The sequence below is a fragment of the Onychomys torridus genome, chromosome 23, assembly GCF_903995425.1.
Source record: "Onychomys torridus chromosome 23, mOncTor1.1, whole genome shotgun sequence".
In the NCBI taxonomy this organism is placed as follows: Eukaryota; Metazoa; Chordata; class Mammalia; order Rodentia; family Cricetidae; genus Onychomys; species Onychomys torridus.
In genome coordinates this window covers 12,377,318-12,397,619 of record NC_050465.1, presented here as the reverse complement: position 1 = coordinate 12,397,619, position 20,302 = coordinate 12,377,318, and the positions used below count along the sequence as shown (strand labels likewise).

Sequence of the window (20,302 nt, the reverse complement as noted above, 5' to 3'; positions counted from 1 at the left end):
TGCCAAATCCTACTGATTATATGTTTAAAAGTTTTCTCCAATCTTTTTTATAATCGAGTTGTGTTTTGGTTTCTCTTTATAGTTTGATCACTTGTTCAGGGTGTTATAACTAATCTCCTTTCCTCAAATTCCTACTCTGTGCAACTTTAGAGGACAAATGCTTGCTGAGCAAGTGTGAGAACTGAGTTCAGATACCCAGAATCCGTGTAAATGTTGGAGGGGCTTGGCAGCCTATTTCTAATCCCATCACTTGAAAGACAGAGACTGTGGATACCCAGAGCAAGCTGCCTGTGTCAGAGATCTCTGGGGTTGGTGAGAGATACTGTCTCAATTAAGAAAGTAAGCAAAAAAGCTGCTCAACGTCAACCTCAGGCACACGTGTTCACCTACACAGATGCAAACCCGTGTACATACACATATCCATATGTACTGTGCACACATCAAAACATTTTTGGTGAACTTTTGACAATATCACTGTTGAATATAAGCATATATAGTTAAAATAATTAACAGTTATTGATTTTTAACAAGGCCCTTGAGGCAACTATTAATTTAGACCCTGACATCTTACAGGAACATTCCTTTTCATTTTTTGTTTCAGATACCATTTCCACTTCTTCTTTGTTCCATCGCTCCTCTTTCAGTTACCCACTGTGTGGCTAATTTTGCTCATTTGTAAGACTCACTTAGAACAGAGAGCTTCTCAGGCCTCCTTTCTCCAAACTTTTTCTCATGTTATGTGTCCTGCCGTGGAGCTTCTAAAAGGCGTCTTTAAATGCCGGTAAACCACAGTCAGCAGATTAGCATACAATTAACCTACCTTTATGCCTACAGTGAAATCTTTGAGGAATGATGCTATCTGATTCAGCTTTGTACTCTCATCACTCAACACAAGGCCTACTTATCACCTGCTTCAGACACGTTGCTGAAGGAATGAATAGGTGAGGTCCTGGGGAAGTATCCTTGATTAGAGTAAACCTTTGTATTAGAATTTTTTTTTTTTTTTTGTATGTGGAGCTGAGGATTGCTAGGCAAGCGCTCTACCACTGAGCTAAATCCCCGACCTATATTAGAATTTCTATGCTGCTGTATATTAGGACTTCTGTTCCCCCATATATCAGGACTTCGGTGTGTAGTTGGAGGTTTTCCTGTGTCCTGCCCAGTCTGCAGCCACTCAGACCCAAATAAACACACAGAGGCTTATATCAATTATGGACTGTATGGCCATTAGCTCAGGTTTATTATTGACTAGCTCTCACACTTAACTGAACCCATAATTCTTATCTATGCTTAGCTATGTGGCTTGGAACCTTTTCTCAGTTCTGCCTTCACATCTTGCTTCCTCTGTGTCTGGCTGGTGACTCATGACCCAGCCTTCCTCTTCCCTGAATTCTCCTTGTCTGCTTATCCCACCTGTACTTCCTGACTGGCTACTGACTGGCCAATCAGCATTTTATTTATCAACCAATCAGAGCAACACATATTCAAAGCATACAGAACATCCCACAGCATCTGTGCCCCTGTATATCAGGACTTCTGTGACTTCTTACAGATAGGAAGAGAGTGTATAAACACATCACAGAGTCTGAGATCAGGAAATTTACTTTTTGCAAAGACAGATTCAGTGGTAATATGAAAGTATTAAACAAAATGATTTTGTTTGTTTGTTTAAAAATATTGCCCACTTTTGGGGGATGTTTGTAAATATCTAGCAATTCTTTCCCTGCCATAATTAAGGAGAAAGCTCCTTGCAAATGGTGGGTAGCAGATTATCTACAGATAATCCCAGAACCAATAACTGTTTGTCACCTGGAAACCTTGGCATTTACTGAGACACTCACTCCATTTTATTTTACTTTGTGTGTGTGTGTGTGTGTGTGTGTGTGTGTGTGTGTGTGAGTGAGAGAGAGAGAGAGAGAGAGAGAGAGAGAGTGTTAGTAATTCTTACCTGACCGCTTTTCCCCTCTTAAGGTTTACTCTAATCAAAAATGCTTCCCCAAGTCCTCATTCCTCAAAGATTTCAGTGTAGGTGTAGAAGTAGGTTAATTGTATGCTAAATCTCATGGAAAAGCAGAAATTCTCTTCTCTTTTATTCATTTAGCTGTGGTAAGTGACTGACTAAATGACACTGTGGCAAGATGCCACTGCTTCTGAATTGTCCCTTAGGAGTTACATCACACACACGGAATCTACCTTCTTTGTCTTTTCTTATTTACAGAACAGGAGAACTGGGGAATTTGACTGCTCCTTGTAATGCCAATTGCAACTGTTTGCGGTCCTACTATTACCCCCTCTGCGGAAGTGATGGGATCCAGTACTTTTCTCCCTGCTTTGCAGGCTGTTTAGCCTCTGTTTCAAACAGGAAACCAAAGGTAGCCATGTTTCTTACCTTGTCTCAGTGAAGCAATGTGTCTTGTGTCTTGTGATCATCATCTTGCCCCTCTTAGTGTGTCTTCCTTCGGCTTACTCCACCATCCGAGTTAAGCAACCCTGGCTCCTTCCTCTGCTTCCTTCATGTCTCAGGCAATTATTGCTGAACTCAGCCTAGCAGTTATATATTACCATTTTATATTGTTTTTTTTCTCAATTATAAGAGCCTTGAGCATGATTACTAATCAGTAATATAATGAAACTCATTAATTATTTTTAAATTTCACACACCACAGAGATGCATTGTAAATCATCCAAATCATTAGTTCAGCCTCAAATATAATTTAATATTTTAGCGATTTACCCAGACATTATTTCTTCTTGATATAATTGAATAATCTCAGACAATCCATGCAGCTAGCTTAGTGGGCTGTGTGTTTGTCTTTCATGTGTAAGACTCTGGACTCCACCTCTATGGTGTGTACTGCATGTGGTGGCATCAGTTTGTCTATTTCCCAGCATTCAGAAGACAGAGGCAGGTAGATCTCTGTGACTTTGAAGCCAGCCTAGTTGACACAGTAAGGCCCTGTCTAAAAAAGGAAAACAAAGTCAATGCAAGAGAGCTTAAGCTTTTAGCCTGCAAACAGAGGGCTGCTCATGTTAAATCGGAAGGCAGCACTGCTTTGCTGTCAAGCACTTTGACAAATTTAGTGGCTTTAAAAAAAAAAAAAATTCATTGTCAGGAATCAAAAATCCCACAAGGGAGCTTGGCAGCAATATAGAGCCAGAACTACATGCAAGGTGGGTGAGTAACTACTATTTTCCTATAGTTAGGGAGTCTACCATGTTTGTGCCTACTGCCTAAGGGAGTCAGAAGAGGGTGTTAGATGCCCTGAAACTGGACTTAGAGAAGGTTGTAAACCACCATGTAGGTATAGAAATCAAACTCAGCTCCTCTGCAAGAGCAACAGGTGCTCTTAGTTACGGAGCCATCTCTCCAGCCCCAAACACTCTTTTATGAACTATTTCATATTGACAAAAGTTACCCATCTAATAAAATAATACACATGTGTGCATGTTTTTTGAACACTGTTAATATTTTTCTGTCAATGACCTAAATGCAAACGTAACTTAGGCTGAGAGTTCTGTCACATCCTTTACTGAGTTATACAATTAGAGTGGGTCAGAAAATCCTGTGGTGTTCTCTTCTTAAGAAGTTCGGGCTGGGGCACCCAACATGGCTCAGTGAGTACAGGTGCTTGCTGTTAAGCGTGAAAATCTGAGTTTGAATCCCAGAGCCCACATGGTGGAGGTACAGGCTCCCACCATTTGTTGCACTACCTCCATACCTGTTCTGATACACACACTCACCCACCCACAATGAATAAATAAATGTCCTAGAAATTTAAAAATGTTAAGGCTGAACAAGCTAGTTTTTATATGTACATCTGATTGATGCCTATATAATAACACATGTTGGAGGTTCATCTGTATAATTAATTGCTCTTCCCAAATAAACAACACTGGCCCTAGAATTGCTTGATCAGAGAGAAAACATCTACCCTTTGTAACCATGAAAAGACTACTTATTTTGGCTTCCCCATTTCACTATAATTTTGTTCTTTTAAATGTGCAGAAGTTTACACTAAGGATAACATTGAAATATACAATGCCTTTAGGATTCAATAAAGTTTCTAAATAACTGATCTTTTTTCTACAAAGACAAAACATAGGGTATTTTTGTTGTTACCTTTCATAATGCCATGTTATTATAGACATATATCTATGCCTGTATGTAATTATAAGTTATTTATGTGTAAGGTTGCTTTCACAGTAAAGGTGTAGTAACTCCTATTTTTGTTACCATAAATGTTATAAAAAGGATATAAAGTTGTAGAGTATACAGGATAATTTTACTGTGGCACTTATCCAAATCATAGTGTTTGTTCTTCTGAACTAGCACACATAATGAGATTGTCAGCATGGATGCCTCTGTGCCCCTGTAATGGAAAAGAAGAGTTAGTAGGAAAACATTATCTGGGCAATTATGTTCTACTGAAAGTAATGGAAATAGAACATCAGAAAGTGTGTAACTGTTATGTTCTTGTCAAGTTGTGTTATGTCATGGGCCGATAATAGGCTACAAGTTGGAGTAACAGCCACAAAGTCAAATACAAGTGATTGGATTTTATACACATGGCTTGTTACTATTTCCTTAACCTCTTAGGGTTTCTCACTTTCAACACCATTGACTGTCTCTAGATTAGGACAGTGACAAAATGATAATAAATATATTTTCAAAGTAAACAATAACTTTGACCTTTTGTATTTAAATTTCAGGTATATTACAATTGTTCCTGTATTGAAAGGAAAGTAGAGATCACATCTACTGCAGAAAGTACTGATTTTGAAGCTAAAGCTGGGAAATGTAAAACTCGGTGTACAAACTTGCCCATATTTCTTGGCATTTTCTTCATTACTGTTGTCTTTACGTTTATGGCAGGTACTCCGATAACTGTGTCTATATTAAGGTAAGCATTGCACTCTGAAACTTGCATATCCTAAAGAAGCATGTTGTGCACTTAGAGGTTCAATTAGGCTTTTATTGATTCAAGCAGTACTACCATGATGCATCAAGAACTCTGGGACTCCATAGAAGCCCAGATGTCTGAGGTTTATAGAAGCGAATGTAAGAAAGCGTTTTACTGTTGCCCATGTGACATCTGTTTAGTATTCGTCTCTCTGAAGGTTCACACATGACCAGTGTGAGATGGAGATTTGCTCAGGTGTGTGCAAGTATTCTGGCCTAACCACAACATCTTCACTCTAAGTTAAATAGTGCTGGCAAGTCAAGTCCCTATAAACTGCTAAGAAGATAGCTGTTAGCCGGGCATTGTTTTGTTTCTGTTTCTTTCCTTCTCTAATGCTGCTTTACAAGAATCTCTACCTCCCAACAGCAGGCTTTCTGCTTCTTGTCTAACAGACACCAGGGTTTTTCTTTCTTAGCACTTTGATTCTTGCTATTCACCTCCTATCATTCATATTTTCTAATGAGTTAGGAGAGTATGGATTCTAAATTAAATTAAAATGGTCAACATTATCTGAGAATGAGGCATTCAGTAAAAAGTAAAATTAATTACAAAAATAATTGAAATGTTATAAAACACATTTTGACTGCTTGCTTGTTTGTGCATGTAGTTTGGGTTTGTATTTTTAGACCACATTTCACTCACTATTGAGCCCAGGCTGGATTCCAACCTGCACTAATTCTTCTGTCTTAGGCCCCGAAATGCTGGAGTGACAGGCTTGTACCACTCTGCCTGGCTTCTTTACTCATTTAGAAAAAGTCATGTTTTTTGTCTCTCACATGACTCCCTTATATGCTGATATCACCCATGACTGCCATTGAACAATCATTAAAGAAAGAACTACTATTATTTAGTCCAGAAACTATTGTTTATTGCTTCAGTTTCTATAATTACCCATATGTGTGATTTTAGTAGCAACTTTAAAAGACGTCAGAGTATTTGAAGCTTAGTTAATAGTGATACTCAAAAATAATAACAATAACAATAATAAGGTTTTTAACTTGAGTGTAGTGGTACCTACTTGTAATCTCTGCCCAAAAAAGGCTTTTTTTGGTGGTGGTGGGGGGCGCTACAGATGCTAGCTCATTTTAATTGCTTTCCAGACTTATTGCAATGGCTAGTCAATTAAATCTGTATGTATGACTATTAAGTACATTGAAATATACACGTATGGTATGAAATTATAACCACATGCTAATGTCCATAGTCATCATTTTACACAGTAACCATTTTGTGCATATGCACACATGTGTAGAAAGAATAATTAGCACTTACTCTTATTAAATTTCAAATATATAATATAAGTTTATGGGGGAGGGACCAGGGGCTAACGCAGGGTCTCATACAGTCCAGGCTGGTCTTGAACTTGTATATAGTTGAGCCTGTTCTGCCTTTAATGTACAATACAGTCACAGAACTATGCATTCCATCTCCAGAATTTAACCTGCATAATTAATACTTTGCAGCTTTAGACAGAGCTGGACTATTTCCTTGACCTTGGCCCTCTGGTAATCACCACTTAACTCTCTACTTCTTAAAAAGTATTTTAAATTTTTTATTTATCTGTATGCATGCATATGTGTACACATATACCACGGCATTTGCACGGAGGTCAGATGACAACTTTCAAGAATCACTTTTCTCCTTCTATTGTGTTGTTGCCGGGGACTAGGTTCAGGTCACCACTCATGGCAACAAGCACATGGACCACTTGAGCGATTTTACCATTCTGCCCATACTTCCAATGAAGCTGATGCTTCAGTGTCCAAATAGGAATGACAGCATGCGATCACACTGGATTGTCTGAGTCTTCTCAGTACAGTGTACTCTAGGGTTATCATCCATGCTGGACAACTGGAAAGATTTCCCTTTCCTTGTGTGGTATAATTATTTTATATACTACACTTTCTTTATCCATTCCTTTGATGGTTGAGTTATTAGATTGCTTAACTAAAATCAGTAAGTCTGTCGTGAACACAGAAGTGCGGCGATCTCCTTGACATTCTGCTCAACCACTGGTTACTTATGATTTTAACTTTTTTGAGAAACTGCTGTCTGTCTGTTGTAGCAACTCACTTTCCTTCTGGTAGTTTACACTGGCTTCCTTTTCCATTTCCTCTAGATCATTTTGTTTCACTTTATCATAATCGAACTAGTAAGCGCAAGACAGCTACTCCTCGTGGTCTCCATGCACATTTGTTCACAACCACTGGTTCTGAGCACCGTGCCCCACATTGTTCCTGGACTTGGCTATGTCTTACTCAGAGAAGTGCCCAGTCAGATTTTTGCCTATTTTTAGAATTTTTTCTTGTTATTGTTTTGCTTGAGTTTATGATTTATTTCATGCATAAAGTACTTCCAAGGTGCCTCATTTGCTGATTCTTTCTTGTATTCTGGCTCTCCACTTTGCTTCATTTGCTGTGCAGAAGCATTGTGACACAGCCCCATTTGCCTCTGTTTGCTTTGGTTCTTATATTATGGTCTGATAGCCAAAAGTGTTGTTGCCCAAATGAATGTTGAAAACTTTCTGTTTTTGCCTTTGGAAGGATAGGACTCAAGTTTTATGTTTAGTCCTTAGTCAATTTGAATGCATTTTGTATATAGTTTGAGAGAAGGGTCAAAAATTTCATTGTTTTTTTGCATGTGAATACAGAATATACAATTTCCTGAACATAATTTATTAAACAAAATCTTCTTCCCCCATATGTGTTTTAATGTCTTTGTCAAATATCAGTTGCATATACATATGTGTGTGTATGTGTGTGTGTTGTTCCATTATCTCTGTGTACATTTTTATGACAGACCCAGACTTTTTATTATTATAGCTTTGTTATTATAGCTTGAAATCTGGTAATATTATGCCTCCAATTTTGTTCTTATTGACCAAAATTGACATAGCTATTCTGGGTCTTTTCCATATGAATTTTAGGATTGTGTTTTCTATTTTTTTTTTGTGTGTGAACAATTTCATTAACATTTTGATGGGGATTTTATTCTAATTGCCTTGGAGAGTATGGGCATGTAGACAACATTATTTTGATTTGTGAATATTAAGATGTCTCTTTTTATGTGTGTCATTTCCCAACATCTTTTTATATTGTTTTGATGTCCAAGACTTTTCCCCCATTTTTTAAATCCCAGGTATTTAAATACTTTTGGGTTCTATTGTAAGTGAGATTTTTTTTCTTAGTTTCTTTTATGAATATTTCAGTGTGTAACTGATTGGTAATGTTGATTTGGTATCCTCAAATTTATTAACTCCATTTTTCATGTGAATAGTTCTTTTGTGGAAACTACTCCATCTTAAAACAGAGGCAGTTTCTTCTGTTTCAATTTGTAGGTCTTTTTTTTTTTTTTTTTTTTTTTTTTGTTACCTACTTCATCTGGACAGTATTTGAACACTGAGAGTGGGCATCCTTTCCTACTTCTAATCTCAGAGTATTGACTGTGTTACCTGTGATTGTTTTCATTTGTGATTTTTATTTTGCTGAAGTACATCCCCCATGCCTAATTTATTTAGGGGTCTTATGAAAGATAAATATTGAAATTGAATGCTTTTTTTTTTCTTTGATATTTGAGACAAGGTTTCTTTGTGTAGCTCTGGGTGTTCTGGAACTCACTCTGTAGACCAGGCTGGTCTTGAACTCATATGTCTGCCTACCTCTGTCTCCCAAGTGCTGGGATTAACAGCCCAGCAAATTGGGTTCTTTTTCCCTAGGACCTTGTTGAAACTCTCAGAGGCTAATGACTTTTTGGTGTTATTTTTAATGTTTTATTACTGATAGTAATATTTTGTAATCTCAAAATAATTCCCATGTAAGATTTTACAAATATTTTCATCTGAACAACATTTACTTGAGTAGAGATGCTCAACTGATGTCCATATGAAAGAGTGACTATAATTAATATATGCCCTGATGTTTTTTCTCATTTGTTTTGAATATGTTTGCAGGTGTGTCAATCACAGACAGCGGTCTCTGGCATTAGGGGTACAGTTCATGCTAATGCGGTTGTTGGGTATGTTATTTAAAAACATTATGTTGTTTTGGTTCATTAGTGTTATTGACCTAATCGGATATGTTATACACCAAGAAAATGATGCAATGTAGAAGAATGCATAGTTGTCGTCGATGAAAGCTGTGTTCCAACATTCATGGCGTAGCACTGCTTACATGAAATGAGCATACAGTGGCTTTACATCTCACTTGTGTGACTTGTTATCTGTTGTTTCCAATCCCACCATGGATTAACCTCAAGGGAATATCTGATCCACTTTAAACATCAATTATGGATCTCAGCATACAGTTTCTTTTCTTGCCACCTCTTCTTTTTCTTTTTTTTTTTTTTATTATACATTTTATTTTATATGTGCATTGGTGTTTTTCCTGCACTGGTGAGGATGGCAGAGCCTAGAACTGGAGTTAGAAATAGGTGTGAGCTACCATGGGGATATGGGAATTGAACCTGGATCCTTTGGAAGGGTGGCCATTGCTCTTAACCACTGAGCCATCTCTTCAGCCCCATTGCCACCTCTTCTTTAATAACAGCATATTTGGTATGAATTATTATCTTAATACTTTCAGTCTTCATTTGTTTGAATTCACTCATGGGTAATATGTAGAGGTGGGGAGGATTACTTATGTGGAAGTTCATTGCTTGTGGTATGTGTAAGTGTGTGTGTAAGAAATATTCCTGTATATGTCTGTATGTGGGCATGTTCACTCATACATGCATTCATGTTACATTATACATACATGCCCACATTAGTGTGTGTATAAATAGGCACAAAATGTGCAGGCAATACATAGAGTACTTTATCAGCCTCCTTGTGTACCAAAAGTTTTTATTCTTATTTTCTAAATCTATTATAGCCAAATTGAGAGATGGATTCAATTGTTACCTTATGATAGTGGTAAACTAAAATATTTACTAAACTAACATTTTAAAAAACTAGGGGAATGGGTTTTTGAAAGCTTTTGCTACAAATAATTAATATGTTGTGAATGTAGGTGTATTTGCATGAATTTAAAGATTTTGCAGGTTCTCAAACATTACATGGTACCTTATTATTATTTATAGTTTTTGTATCAGATAAAATCAAAATACAAAAGTTTTAACACAGTATAAAAGTAAAATTGTCTTTAGTTTTTTTTCTTTTTTTCTCTCTCTTTTTTTATATAAGATCTTTATTGACAGATAATTCACATAGTATACAATTTTCCTGTTTGCACAATTTGATAGAATTTAGTCAGCATCCTCATAGGCCCATGACACCATCACCACTTCCTGTTTTTGAACATCGCTGTCTTCAATTTTTTTTTTTTTTTTTTTGTCTTTCGAGACAGGGTTTCTCTGTAGCTTTGGAGCCTGTCCTGGACTAGCTCTGTAGACCAGGCTTGTCTCGAACTCACAGAGATCCACCTGCCTCTGCCTCCTGAGTGCTGGGATTACAGGCGTGTGCCACCACCACCCAGCTGCTGTCTTCAATTTTTCTTTCTTTTTTTTTGAATCCCGAATGCCATTTATTGAAGGAGGGAGGTTTTAAATACAGGTTTATAGCACAATGGGAGAACCCTGGAGGGCAGAAGTTCACTTATGATGATTTACAATCTTGCACCTAAGCTGTTAATGCCCAATATGCAGGATACACAGACAAGGAACTTCCCTTAAGCATTCAAGAGGGTGGAATCTCGCAGGGAATTAGCATAGGGAGGATATCAAGGTCAAGGTCAGCAAGCAAGGCAACAGTTACCCAAAACTGTGGCCAGGATCTAATTAAGATTGCTAGACCGGGTAGCAAGTAACATTACCCGCTGAGCCTCTCACTGGCCATAGTGATAATGTTTTCTATTAAAGTACTTTTTTGAATTGATTGGAAGTATATAATTATCATTATTATCTTTTTTTGGTTTTTCGAAAACAGGGTTTCTCTGTGTAGCTTTGCACCTTTCCTGGAACTCACTCGGTAGCCCAGGATGGCCTCGAACTCACAGAGATCCACCTGGCTCTGCCTCCCGAGTGCTGGGATTAAAGGTGTGCACCACCACCACCTGGCAGAAAGTATATAATTTAAATATGTTGACAAATTTTTTATATCACTTTGACTTATGAATGAATTGGCTAATGTGCAGGTGGATAGAGTAAAACCTATTTTTATTATGTAAATCTATCTATAGCTATACATATTAAAACCTATGATTATAAGCTTTAATCTTCACCTATTTTCATTTTCGTTGTTAATTCCTCTAGGCACAATACCTGGACCAATTATATTTGGTGTCACAATAGACAGCACGTGTGTTCTGTGGGATGTCAATGAATGTGGAATAAAAGGAGCTTGCTGGATTTATGATAACATCAGAATGGCCCATATGCTGGTAGCCATAAGTAAGTTGACATCTTGGTAACTTTAGAGTAGACTAATGTGAATCATGTGGTTAGCGATTTGTGGTCTAGTTTTGGTATGATGTTCAAGATATTCTGTGGGCAATCATAGAGTGCTGAGGCTTAAAGCAGTTACCCAACATGATATCAGAAGGTATGAATGGCCTCTGCAATTTTCATTCAGTCTTCTTAGATAAAAGAATAAAATTTTCACTTTCTGTATATTACATATCAAGTGCTTTTTTTAAAGAACAGTTTCTCTTAAATGTTTGGGAAAAGAAGCACAAAAGATAAAAGAGTATTGGAAAACCCTGAAGAGTGATTTTCTTCTAAGTGTCTGGGCTCTGGAAACTATGTAAAGCCATAGTAGGGGAATGTCCTGCAGCTGCTAGAAGTATTTTACCATGATCCTTAATTCATTTTGTTGATGGTAGTCTATATCTTCTTGGTTAAATGATAAATTAAAGATAAGATTAAGAAAATATAGTATACATAGTGTATGTAGCAATTTGACAGTTAAACATTTCATAGCAATGTAAGACATTGCAATATTTAAATATAGAGAACTCTTAGATGGACATGGGTGTATACAGCTGTGATCCAAGAACATGGGAACCTGAGCCCAGATGATAGGTATGAATTTGAGTTTAACCTAGGCTGCATAATGAGTTTCAGGTCAGCTTGGGCAATAAGGAGACTCTCTCTCTCTCTCTCTCTCTCTCTCTCTCTCTCTCTCCATCTGAATTCATAATTACAGAAACATATATCTACTTAATAAATAAATAATAAATATGTAAACTCACAATGAGAGTAAACATTAGCTTGTCTGGATAAAATTAATCTCATCAGTTTTACCTGTTACTCAAAACTGTTTTTATTCTCCTTGTTCATAACATTTCCTTGATGAGGGGTGAACCCCACACTTAGCAGTGAGTATAAGGACAAATGTTTAGCTTGTGGCTAGCCCTCAAGCCTATATGAAGAACTGCAGGCAACTGAGGGGTATTAAGAGCAGGGTAATCTTTCCCAGGGAAGAACCCCCGATTGGTTATCCAATACCAAATGCTCAGCCTTGAAAACATGCATACAGGTAACATTATATAAGGCAGGCAAGTTATAGTTAGGAATATTTGTGCATATGTACATACACATTTAATAAAAATTATTTTAAAAAGCCACAAATTTAAAAGAGTCTAAGAAGGGTTGAATGGGAGGGTTTAGAGGGGATAAAGGTGAGGGAGAAATATTGTAATTGTATTAAAATCTTTATAGACTAATTTAGAGAAAAAAGATTTATAACTTTACATTTCAAACATAAATCAACAACCAAGCATTAAGACAGTTGAATATGTCAGTGACCTTTTGATAAATTATAAGGCTTAGGTAGGTCAAGGAGAATTCCTAGATTTCAGATGTTTTATAGTAGATAGGTGTGATTAGCAAATGGGGATTCCACTATTGGAATAACTACACTGTGAGATCATTTTTCATATTGACACTTAGTAATGCTGATACTATGGTGAAAACTAATTTATCTTTATGTAGTTGTGACAAAAGAAGAACTATTTGAAATCAAATCAGAATTTATGTGATAAATCTGAATAGATCATGGTTTTAGCTGATATGATAGAACAAATTTGGGTATTAAATATGATATATTCATATCCAGGCCGTCTCCTAGGTGCTCTGCAGCCTTCTTATTTTTAAATATTATTTTCCATTTTTGACATGAAATTTCTTTAATTTATTCAAATCTATGGATGGTGAGATATTTTATTTTATTATTCTTCATTCTTGATTACTTTTCCCCCTTGAATATAGTACATTGTTTGCAAACTCAGAAATGGAGCACAGAGCCTGGGTGGGGTGTGGTGGTGGTACACATACATAATTTCAGGTCCCATGAAGCTGAGATCACATGATCATGAGATTGATGCTAGTCTGGGCCACATAGCAAAATAGCTTCTCAAAAAGAATAAGAAATATGGGCAAAGAAATGCCAGGATTTACTGACTCTTACATAATACACAGCATTATTTTTGTAATTATACTCAAGAATCAAATAATTGTAATGTCATATATTTTATTTATATGTATATTTAGTTATTTTTAATCAAATAATTCTAAATTATTGTTATTATTAATTTGAGATAGAGTCTTGCTCTTTTTTAAGGTGTCCAGAAATTCCTTGTGAATTGGCCTCAAATGTGAAATTCTTGCTTCTGCTGGTCGAATGTTGTGATTACAGGTGTATGCTACCATACTCAGCCTGTCTTGTGGATTACAATTTGAAAATACAGAATTTTTATTCCTTATAATTATTCATTTTAAAGTTGGAAGTTTCTATTTGTGAAGAATCACTCAGTGGGAACAGTTTTTCCTAATGGTCCAAATGCATGACAGTCTGTTTGTTTTGTATCTAGGTGTTACTTGTAAAATTATCACCATATTCTTCAACGGACTTGCAATCATCCTCTATAAGCCACCACCACCAGGCACAGAGGTGTCATTTCAGAGTCAGAATGTAGTTGTGTCTACTATTTCGATGGAAGAGGATTTCAACAAAGCAGAAAATGAAGAATGAAAAAGGAAAAGAAGAGGATGTAAGAACACACCGTGCCAAGGCACCATTGTCTAGTCCATGTAGACCATCACTTAAAAACCCATGTTCCACAATTGAGGGTGTTTGTTGTCTATGTACAGATTCCTATTTTTTATATAATGCAGACAAACAAACAAAACAAAGAACACAGGCCTGTGCCTTTAAAGTTCACCAAAAGCCACAAAACACACAGATTCTTATTTGCTCCCATTTTCTAACTGTGAAGTCACTAAGGAGTAACAAGAATAGTGACCAACACCAAGTAATTGAAAGTTTACACTAAAAATATGTGCATAAACTCAAATTAAAACATCAGTTTTTGTTTGTTTTGCTTTTTGTAAGACAGGGCTTCCCATATCCCCAGCTGCCTAGGAACCCAGGTAGCCAAGGATGACCTTTGATCCCTGATCCTCCTCTTGGCACTACATCTCAAGTATTGGGGTCACAAGTGTATGTCACCACCACTGGCTCATGCTGATGTGTTTTTAAATTCTTTCTGTAACTAGTTACATTCTAATTTTCATTGTCAATAGTTTGAATTTGAGAATTTTACAACAACAACAACAAAAATTTAAGCTAATCAAATTTATGTGATGATTTTTGGAACTGGTTATTTAAAACTCATGAAATTCAAGGCAGCTTTACAATGTAATTTGTTTTATAACTCCCTTTCTGTCATTGATTTCCATAGTAAGTCACTGAACTGGTAGAATGTAGGATAGTTATCTTCTCTGTGTTCGGTGCCCTACCACCTCAGAAATAGCAGCATTGACTACACATATTTTCAATTCAGAATAAGATTTCTAGGAGGTGATTCATTAATACTGTTGAATTTTAGCACTAAAACCTATGATTCTGTGATAGTATTATTTAATTACATATTTTCAGAGGAACGGAACAGCCCCGGTAATAAAAACATGGCAAGCAATCAAAATGCCTTATGTATCATAAAACGTGTATGTATTGAATACTTCAAATTTTAGTTTCCAAATTAATCACTTAGCACATTATTTATAGTAACCAAAACAGAGTTGCATTTAACAGACATCAGATGTTGTTATTTAGTTAAAGTTTAAATTTGATAATGTATTTACTGGAAGCACAAGTATTTTATATGCCTGACATCATAGGAACAAAATCCCATCTGTGTGGGTTCCTGACAGATTTATATAAAATACTGAGGAGATTGGTCCTTTAGCATCAGGAAAAATAAGTTATTCTTGTGAATACTATTTCTAATTTAAAAAAGTATTGAAGGGCTAAGCATGTAGCTGAGTGCAAGGTCTGAATTTGATACTTGGTGCTTAAAAGATCCACTCAAAACTAAGGGTGATAATATTTGAATTGTTTTTGCAAATTAAAGCTTTTGTTTAATAAGATTTGGTATCAGGTTCCCAACCAGCCAGCCAGCCACTCCCCTTTAGTTCCCCATAAGTTTCATGTATTGGGTTCCCCATCAGGACAGCACAAGTCTGGAGAAAAGAAAAGACCTGGAAGAAAGTCAGAGTCAGAAGCACTAGAAATCACAAAATTTATGTTGCTGTGTCTGGAGTAATCTGTGTGTGGTCAAGGACTTCAGAACCTAATATCACTTATAAGCTTACATTCAAGAAAGAGGGAGGAGGCAGGAGTTAAACTTGCAAGCACCTTGAATATTAAGTGAAAGGTGCAATCTCAGGAAACAGAGGTCTAGACCTACTTAACTCAGGAACATTTACAAACCAAAAACCAACTTAAAAGATACAGCCCAAATCCAGGAATTTGGGAAGCAGACAAGTTCCATCCACTAAAGGGACATCACAAGACAGAGAAATATACATGATACCTCAGGTGAACATATTCATCCCCATCTTCCAGGCACATTTTAAATGCTGCCTCCACTGTGGCCAAGGGCAATAGACATTCTACATCCCTGTGTGTGGAAGCATGGAATCCAGTGGGAAACCATAACTTAATGGCATTCTTGAGAAGTTCAGTGGAAGAAACATGAAATAAGAACAAGGAAGAAAACAGACTATATACATACAGATGAGTGTCCTGCCACTTAGGGAGAAGGAAAAAATTTCCTAAACATAGAAACAGTCTGACAAACAGGTCAATAGACAGTTGTCATCCATAATGAAGTGTTCATCAAACTGACGTTGTCTAGCATACTCAGTTTTGAAGTATTCCTTTTATATTTTTTAATAAACTTGCAAATGAAAATGGTTAAAGGGAACCAATAATTTTGGCACTTGCACATTTAGATTTAGAAAGGATACCTCCATTTGTGAGGAGGTAAATACACTACTGTAATCTTCATTGTTTCTACTTGTAAATTCATACAGATGATATGTGTCAGTATGCTGCTTTTAGAATACATTTCCATAATGTATATTTGCCATAGCTTATAATTATTTTAAAATAACTGGCAGGTGGATCTGCTGTAATTTTGTACATATCTGAACATGTCTTAAAATTTGTAATATTTTAATTTTCTTAACTGCATAGAAATATAAAATTCATACACATGAGAAAATGGTATATATTTGACTCTGCTATGTAAATTGAAGGAAGATATAAATAAAACAGAGACCTATTTTCTTTGTTGCAAACAACTCTGTAAATAATTACATGTAACGTATTAAATCATACTTTGTATTACATTGTTTTAAGTGTTTGATTATCTTGGCTTTTTCACTGCTGAGACAAAAAGGCAGACGACTAAAGCAAGTAAAGGGAGAAAAGATGTCCCTTGGCTCCCAGTGTGAGATTATAGTCTATCATGGTACAGAAGACCCAGCAGCAGGGGCAAGCAGGTGCTGGTCATGTGACATCATGTCAGGAAGCAGAGAGAAGTGATGTTCCTGTTCAGTACGCTTTCTCCTTTTTATTCAGTCTAGGATCCCAGCCCCTGAAATGGTACTGCCCACATTTAAGGTAGAACCTCCCACCTCCATTAATCTGATCTGGATTATTCTTCACAGACATGACTGGATATTTATTACCATGGTGATTCTAAATCCCATCAGATTAACAATCAAGGATGATGATCATGCACAATATCTTAGGAAAAATAACTTCAAAGAAAAAACATATTTTACTTACAGTCCGTGGTCATTTGGCTGCATTGTTGCTGAGGTCATGGTGAGGCATAATGGTTGGGGGCCAAATTGCTTTCCTCATAATAGCCAGAAAGCAGAAAGAGGGAGTGGAACAGGTAGTGTGCAAGTATACCCTTCAAGGGCATTCCCACAATGACTGACTTCCTCTAATTTCTTAGTTTCAACCACCTTCCAGGAATGACCCCAAATTGCAACCAAACTTTCAAGGACATTCCAAATCCAAACTGTAAAATGAATCATATAGTCTTTGAAAGACAACTTATCTTTATGAATCTAAACACGTTTTGTGAATGGTAAAGGGAAATCAATGTGCTTTTGAACTTGGTGAATACCATCCAGTGACTTTTTATCTTAGTAGGTGTATATAATTCAATAAAATTGCATTCATTACCATATTAGGAGAATTATTCTACATTATAACTTACATATTTGAAAAATGCAAGAATAATACATAAGGTTTTGTAAATATTTTTGTAGATTTGAATTATCTGCTAATTACAAAAGTAACATTTCATCTTGGTTTATCAAAATTCCCAGTACAGTACTAGGGAAGAAATCATGTTAGACATTAATGGTCTTTACATGCTCTAAATCGTATCTGTGACTCATTGTTTATTTGTCGTGGATCATTATTCCTTTCCAATCAAGAGTTGTGTTTTTGTTTTTGTTTTTTGTTTTGTTTTTGGAGCTGAGGATCGAACCCAGGGCCTTGTGCTTGCCAGGCAAACACTCTACCACTGAGCTAAATTTCCAACCTCCGATCAAGAGTTTTTAATTCTTCCTTTTATTCCACGTCTTCTTGTCTACTGTTAAGTCTTTAATTTCAAATTTCATTACCTTGAAACAAACGTGAATTGTTGACTAATTATTTTGTAAACATACATTGGGAAATATTAATGTTTACATTGTTTCATAGATGTGGGTATTATCAGGTTAGTACCTGTGTTTTGTTCTCTGTACGTCAGTGACCTAGGATCAGTTTTGTTGGCTGGTTCTAGTTTGAAGTCTATTAAGAAGTTATGATAAAGACAATGACTTGGAGTTTAATCATCTGAAAGTTTGATGGAATTGGATGAGCTGCTTGTAAGAAGATATGTTCATTTGGTTGTTATGAGAAAAACTCTGTTCCTTAGCATGTGGCACTCTGTATAGGGCTTGATTGATGTGGCAGGTTGATTGCTACAGTGGATCATGAAAGAGGGACCAAACTCAAGCTGTAATGTACCCTCAAAGAACCTTTACCATAGGCCAAGGTTTATATCTGGTTTGCTAAAGCAGGTGAGGGAAGAGATTCTTAGAATTCCCCCAACTGTGCCTGATGCTATGTGGCAGGAAACCTTACCAGCGTGTGCACAACCCTGGCAGGCTCACTGGAGCAAGTAATCTTGAAGACTGGCTGTGGCACAAGCCCTTGATGTTTGGGAAAGGGCAGGCCAAACATTTTATAAAACATCCTTCAATTTTGGTTTCTCTGATATATTCTGTGATTTATAAGGATGTCATACATCTTTGGAAAAATTAACATAGAAATGGTGTCATGTTCTTCCAGGAGTGCCATATACACAAGTACACGTCTGTATGTGATAGTACTTGGATGAGTTGGTTAAGATATATTTCTGACAGCAATGACTACTGTAGGGATTTTTGTCCCTTTTTTTGTTAAGAAACATCTCTTAGAAAGATAGATGAAGATGATAACTACCTTATCTCCTAGTGAACCTTCACCCAGCCTATGTTGGCCTCCATTTTCAAACTTTCCCCTCATTGACATTTCTACCAATATTTATCTCTTATTTCTATCACTTCTTTTAAGTATATTATGGAGTAAAGGATTTTACTTTATAAAAGAGCTACCAAATTATGCTGCTTATGAAGTTATCTAATTATTTTGTAAACATACATTGGGAAATATTAATGTTTACATTGTTTCATAGATGTGGGTATTATTAGGTTGGTACCTGTGTTTTGTTCTGATTCTTTATATCTGTATAATTTTATCATTTCCTGTGAGCTACAGAACGTTCCTGATTATTCTTGTATTTTTCCTTCTGTAATGTTTCCTGCTTCCTACTTGAAAGATGATACTTAAGAACCAAGCTTTTCATACCAATGCATGCCCCCCATCTCTTTCCACTGATGCATGTGGGTGTATGGATATTCATACTTCCAATGACAGCATAGTGCCATAGAACTCATTCATCTTCCTATCACTTGTTTGTAGAACCTTTCTCTATAAGAAACCCTGGCTCTCATTATTCAAATCACATTATTTTTTTTTCTATATTTGAGTATTAGTTTTTCTTTAGCTGATATAACAAAGTTAGTGTTGTGTCACACAACAATCGATTTATATCTACAGTTGTGTAGGTGAGAAGTCCAGACAGGAATAAGATCTATGCTTACTGTGTACATGTTGGTTACTGTTATGACAAAGAGAAAAGATATTGGCAGGTGGAAAGAGAAACTAAGACCTTTTGCTTGAATATTTTTGTTTTCTGATTTTGTAGGGTATGTGTGTGTTTCTGTTTCTTTTTATTTATTATTATTTTTTTCATTTCATTTTATTTTATTTTTGAGCTGAGGATCGAAACCCAGGCCTTGCGCTTGCTAGGCAAGCGCTCTACCACTGAGCTAAATCCCCAACCCCCTGTTTCTTTTTTAATCATTTTTTTTTAACTGAGAGAAAGAATGGAGTTGGTAGGGATGTGGAGAAGATCTGGGGAGAAGTTGAGGGAGGGGAAAAGCATGATCAGAATGTGTATGAAAAAATTCAGTTAAAATAAAAGGCAGATGTAACAAACTATTCAATAGCTTGTTTCTGAAGTATTCAGAAAAGAAGAAGAAAGATAAGACTAATTTTCCTTCAGAATGAGCTTTATTATGAAAGAGAAAATATTGACCATAGGTGATCAGGCTTGAGATGGAAGAACATTAGGTGGGACCCATCACACTAGAGATAATATGATGGAGCCCTGTTGTTCAACTCTTAGGTGGTCTTAAAAACAAAAAAAACTCAGAGCCAGATATCAGGGTGAAAGTTGAATGATCAGAGAAGCAGAGCTCCCAGCCACTAGTTCTTATGCTGTTGTTGGAAGCTAATATTCTTGTGTCCTAAAGACTATATTTCTTGATGTATGCACCTTCCTCTTGTTCATTTTCTTAACCAACAATAGAATGATTACACTTAGTCCTGCTTCAGCTTTGTGAATGCTGAGATTACAGGTCTGGGTATCCTTGCCAGTGCTTAAGATTTG

The 20,302-nt window shown here is 36.3% G+C and overlaps 1 protein-coding gene across 1 annotated transcript in view; it reads left to right on the top strand.

Moving 5' to 3' along the window:
* The window catches only part of Slco4c1 (solute carrier organic anion transporter family member 4C1), a 59,474-nt gene extending 42,887 nt beyond the window's left edge, over positions 1–16,587 (top strand). The window contains exons 9-13 of the mRNA XM_036173710.1: positions 2,219–2,372; positions 4,711–4,901; positions 8,911–8,975; positions 11,208–11,345; positions 13,766–16,587. Coding sequence (XP_036029603.1) covers positions 2,219–2,372; positions 4,711–4,901; positions 8,911–8,975; positions 11,208–11,345; positions 13,766–13,926 — 709 coding nt within the window. The 3' untranslated portion in view covers positions 13,927–16,587. The remainder of the gene's footprint in view (positions 1–2,218; positions 2,373–4,710; positions 4,902–8,910; positions 8,976–11,207; positions 11,346–13,765) is intronic.
* The last annotated feature ends 3,715 nt before the right edge of the window (positions 16,588–20,302 follow it).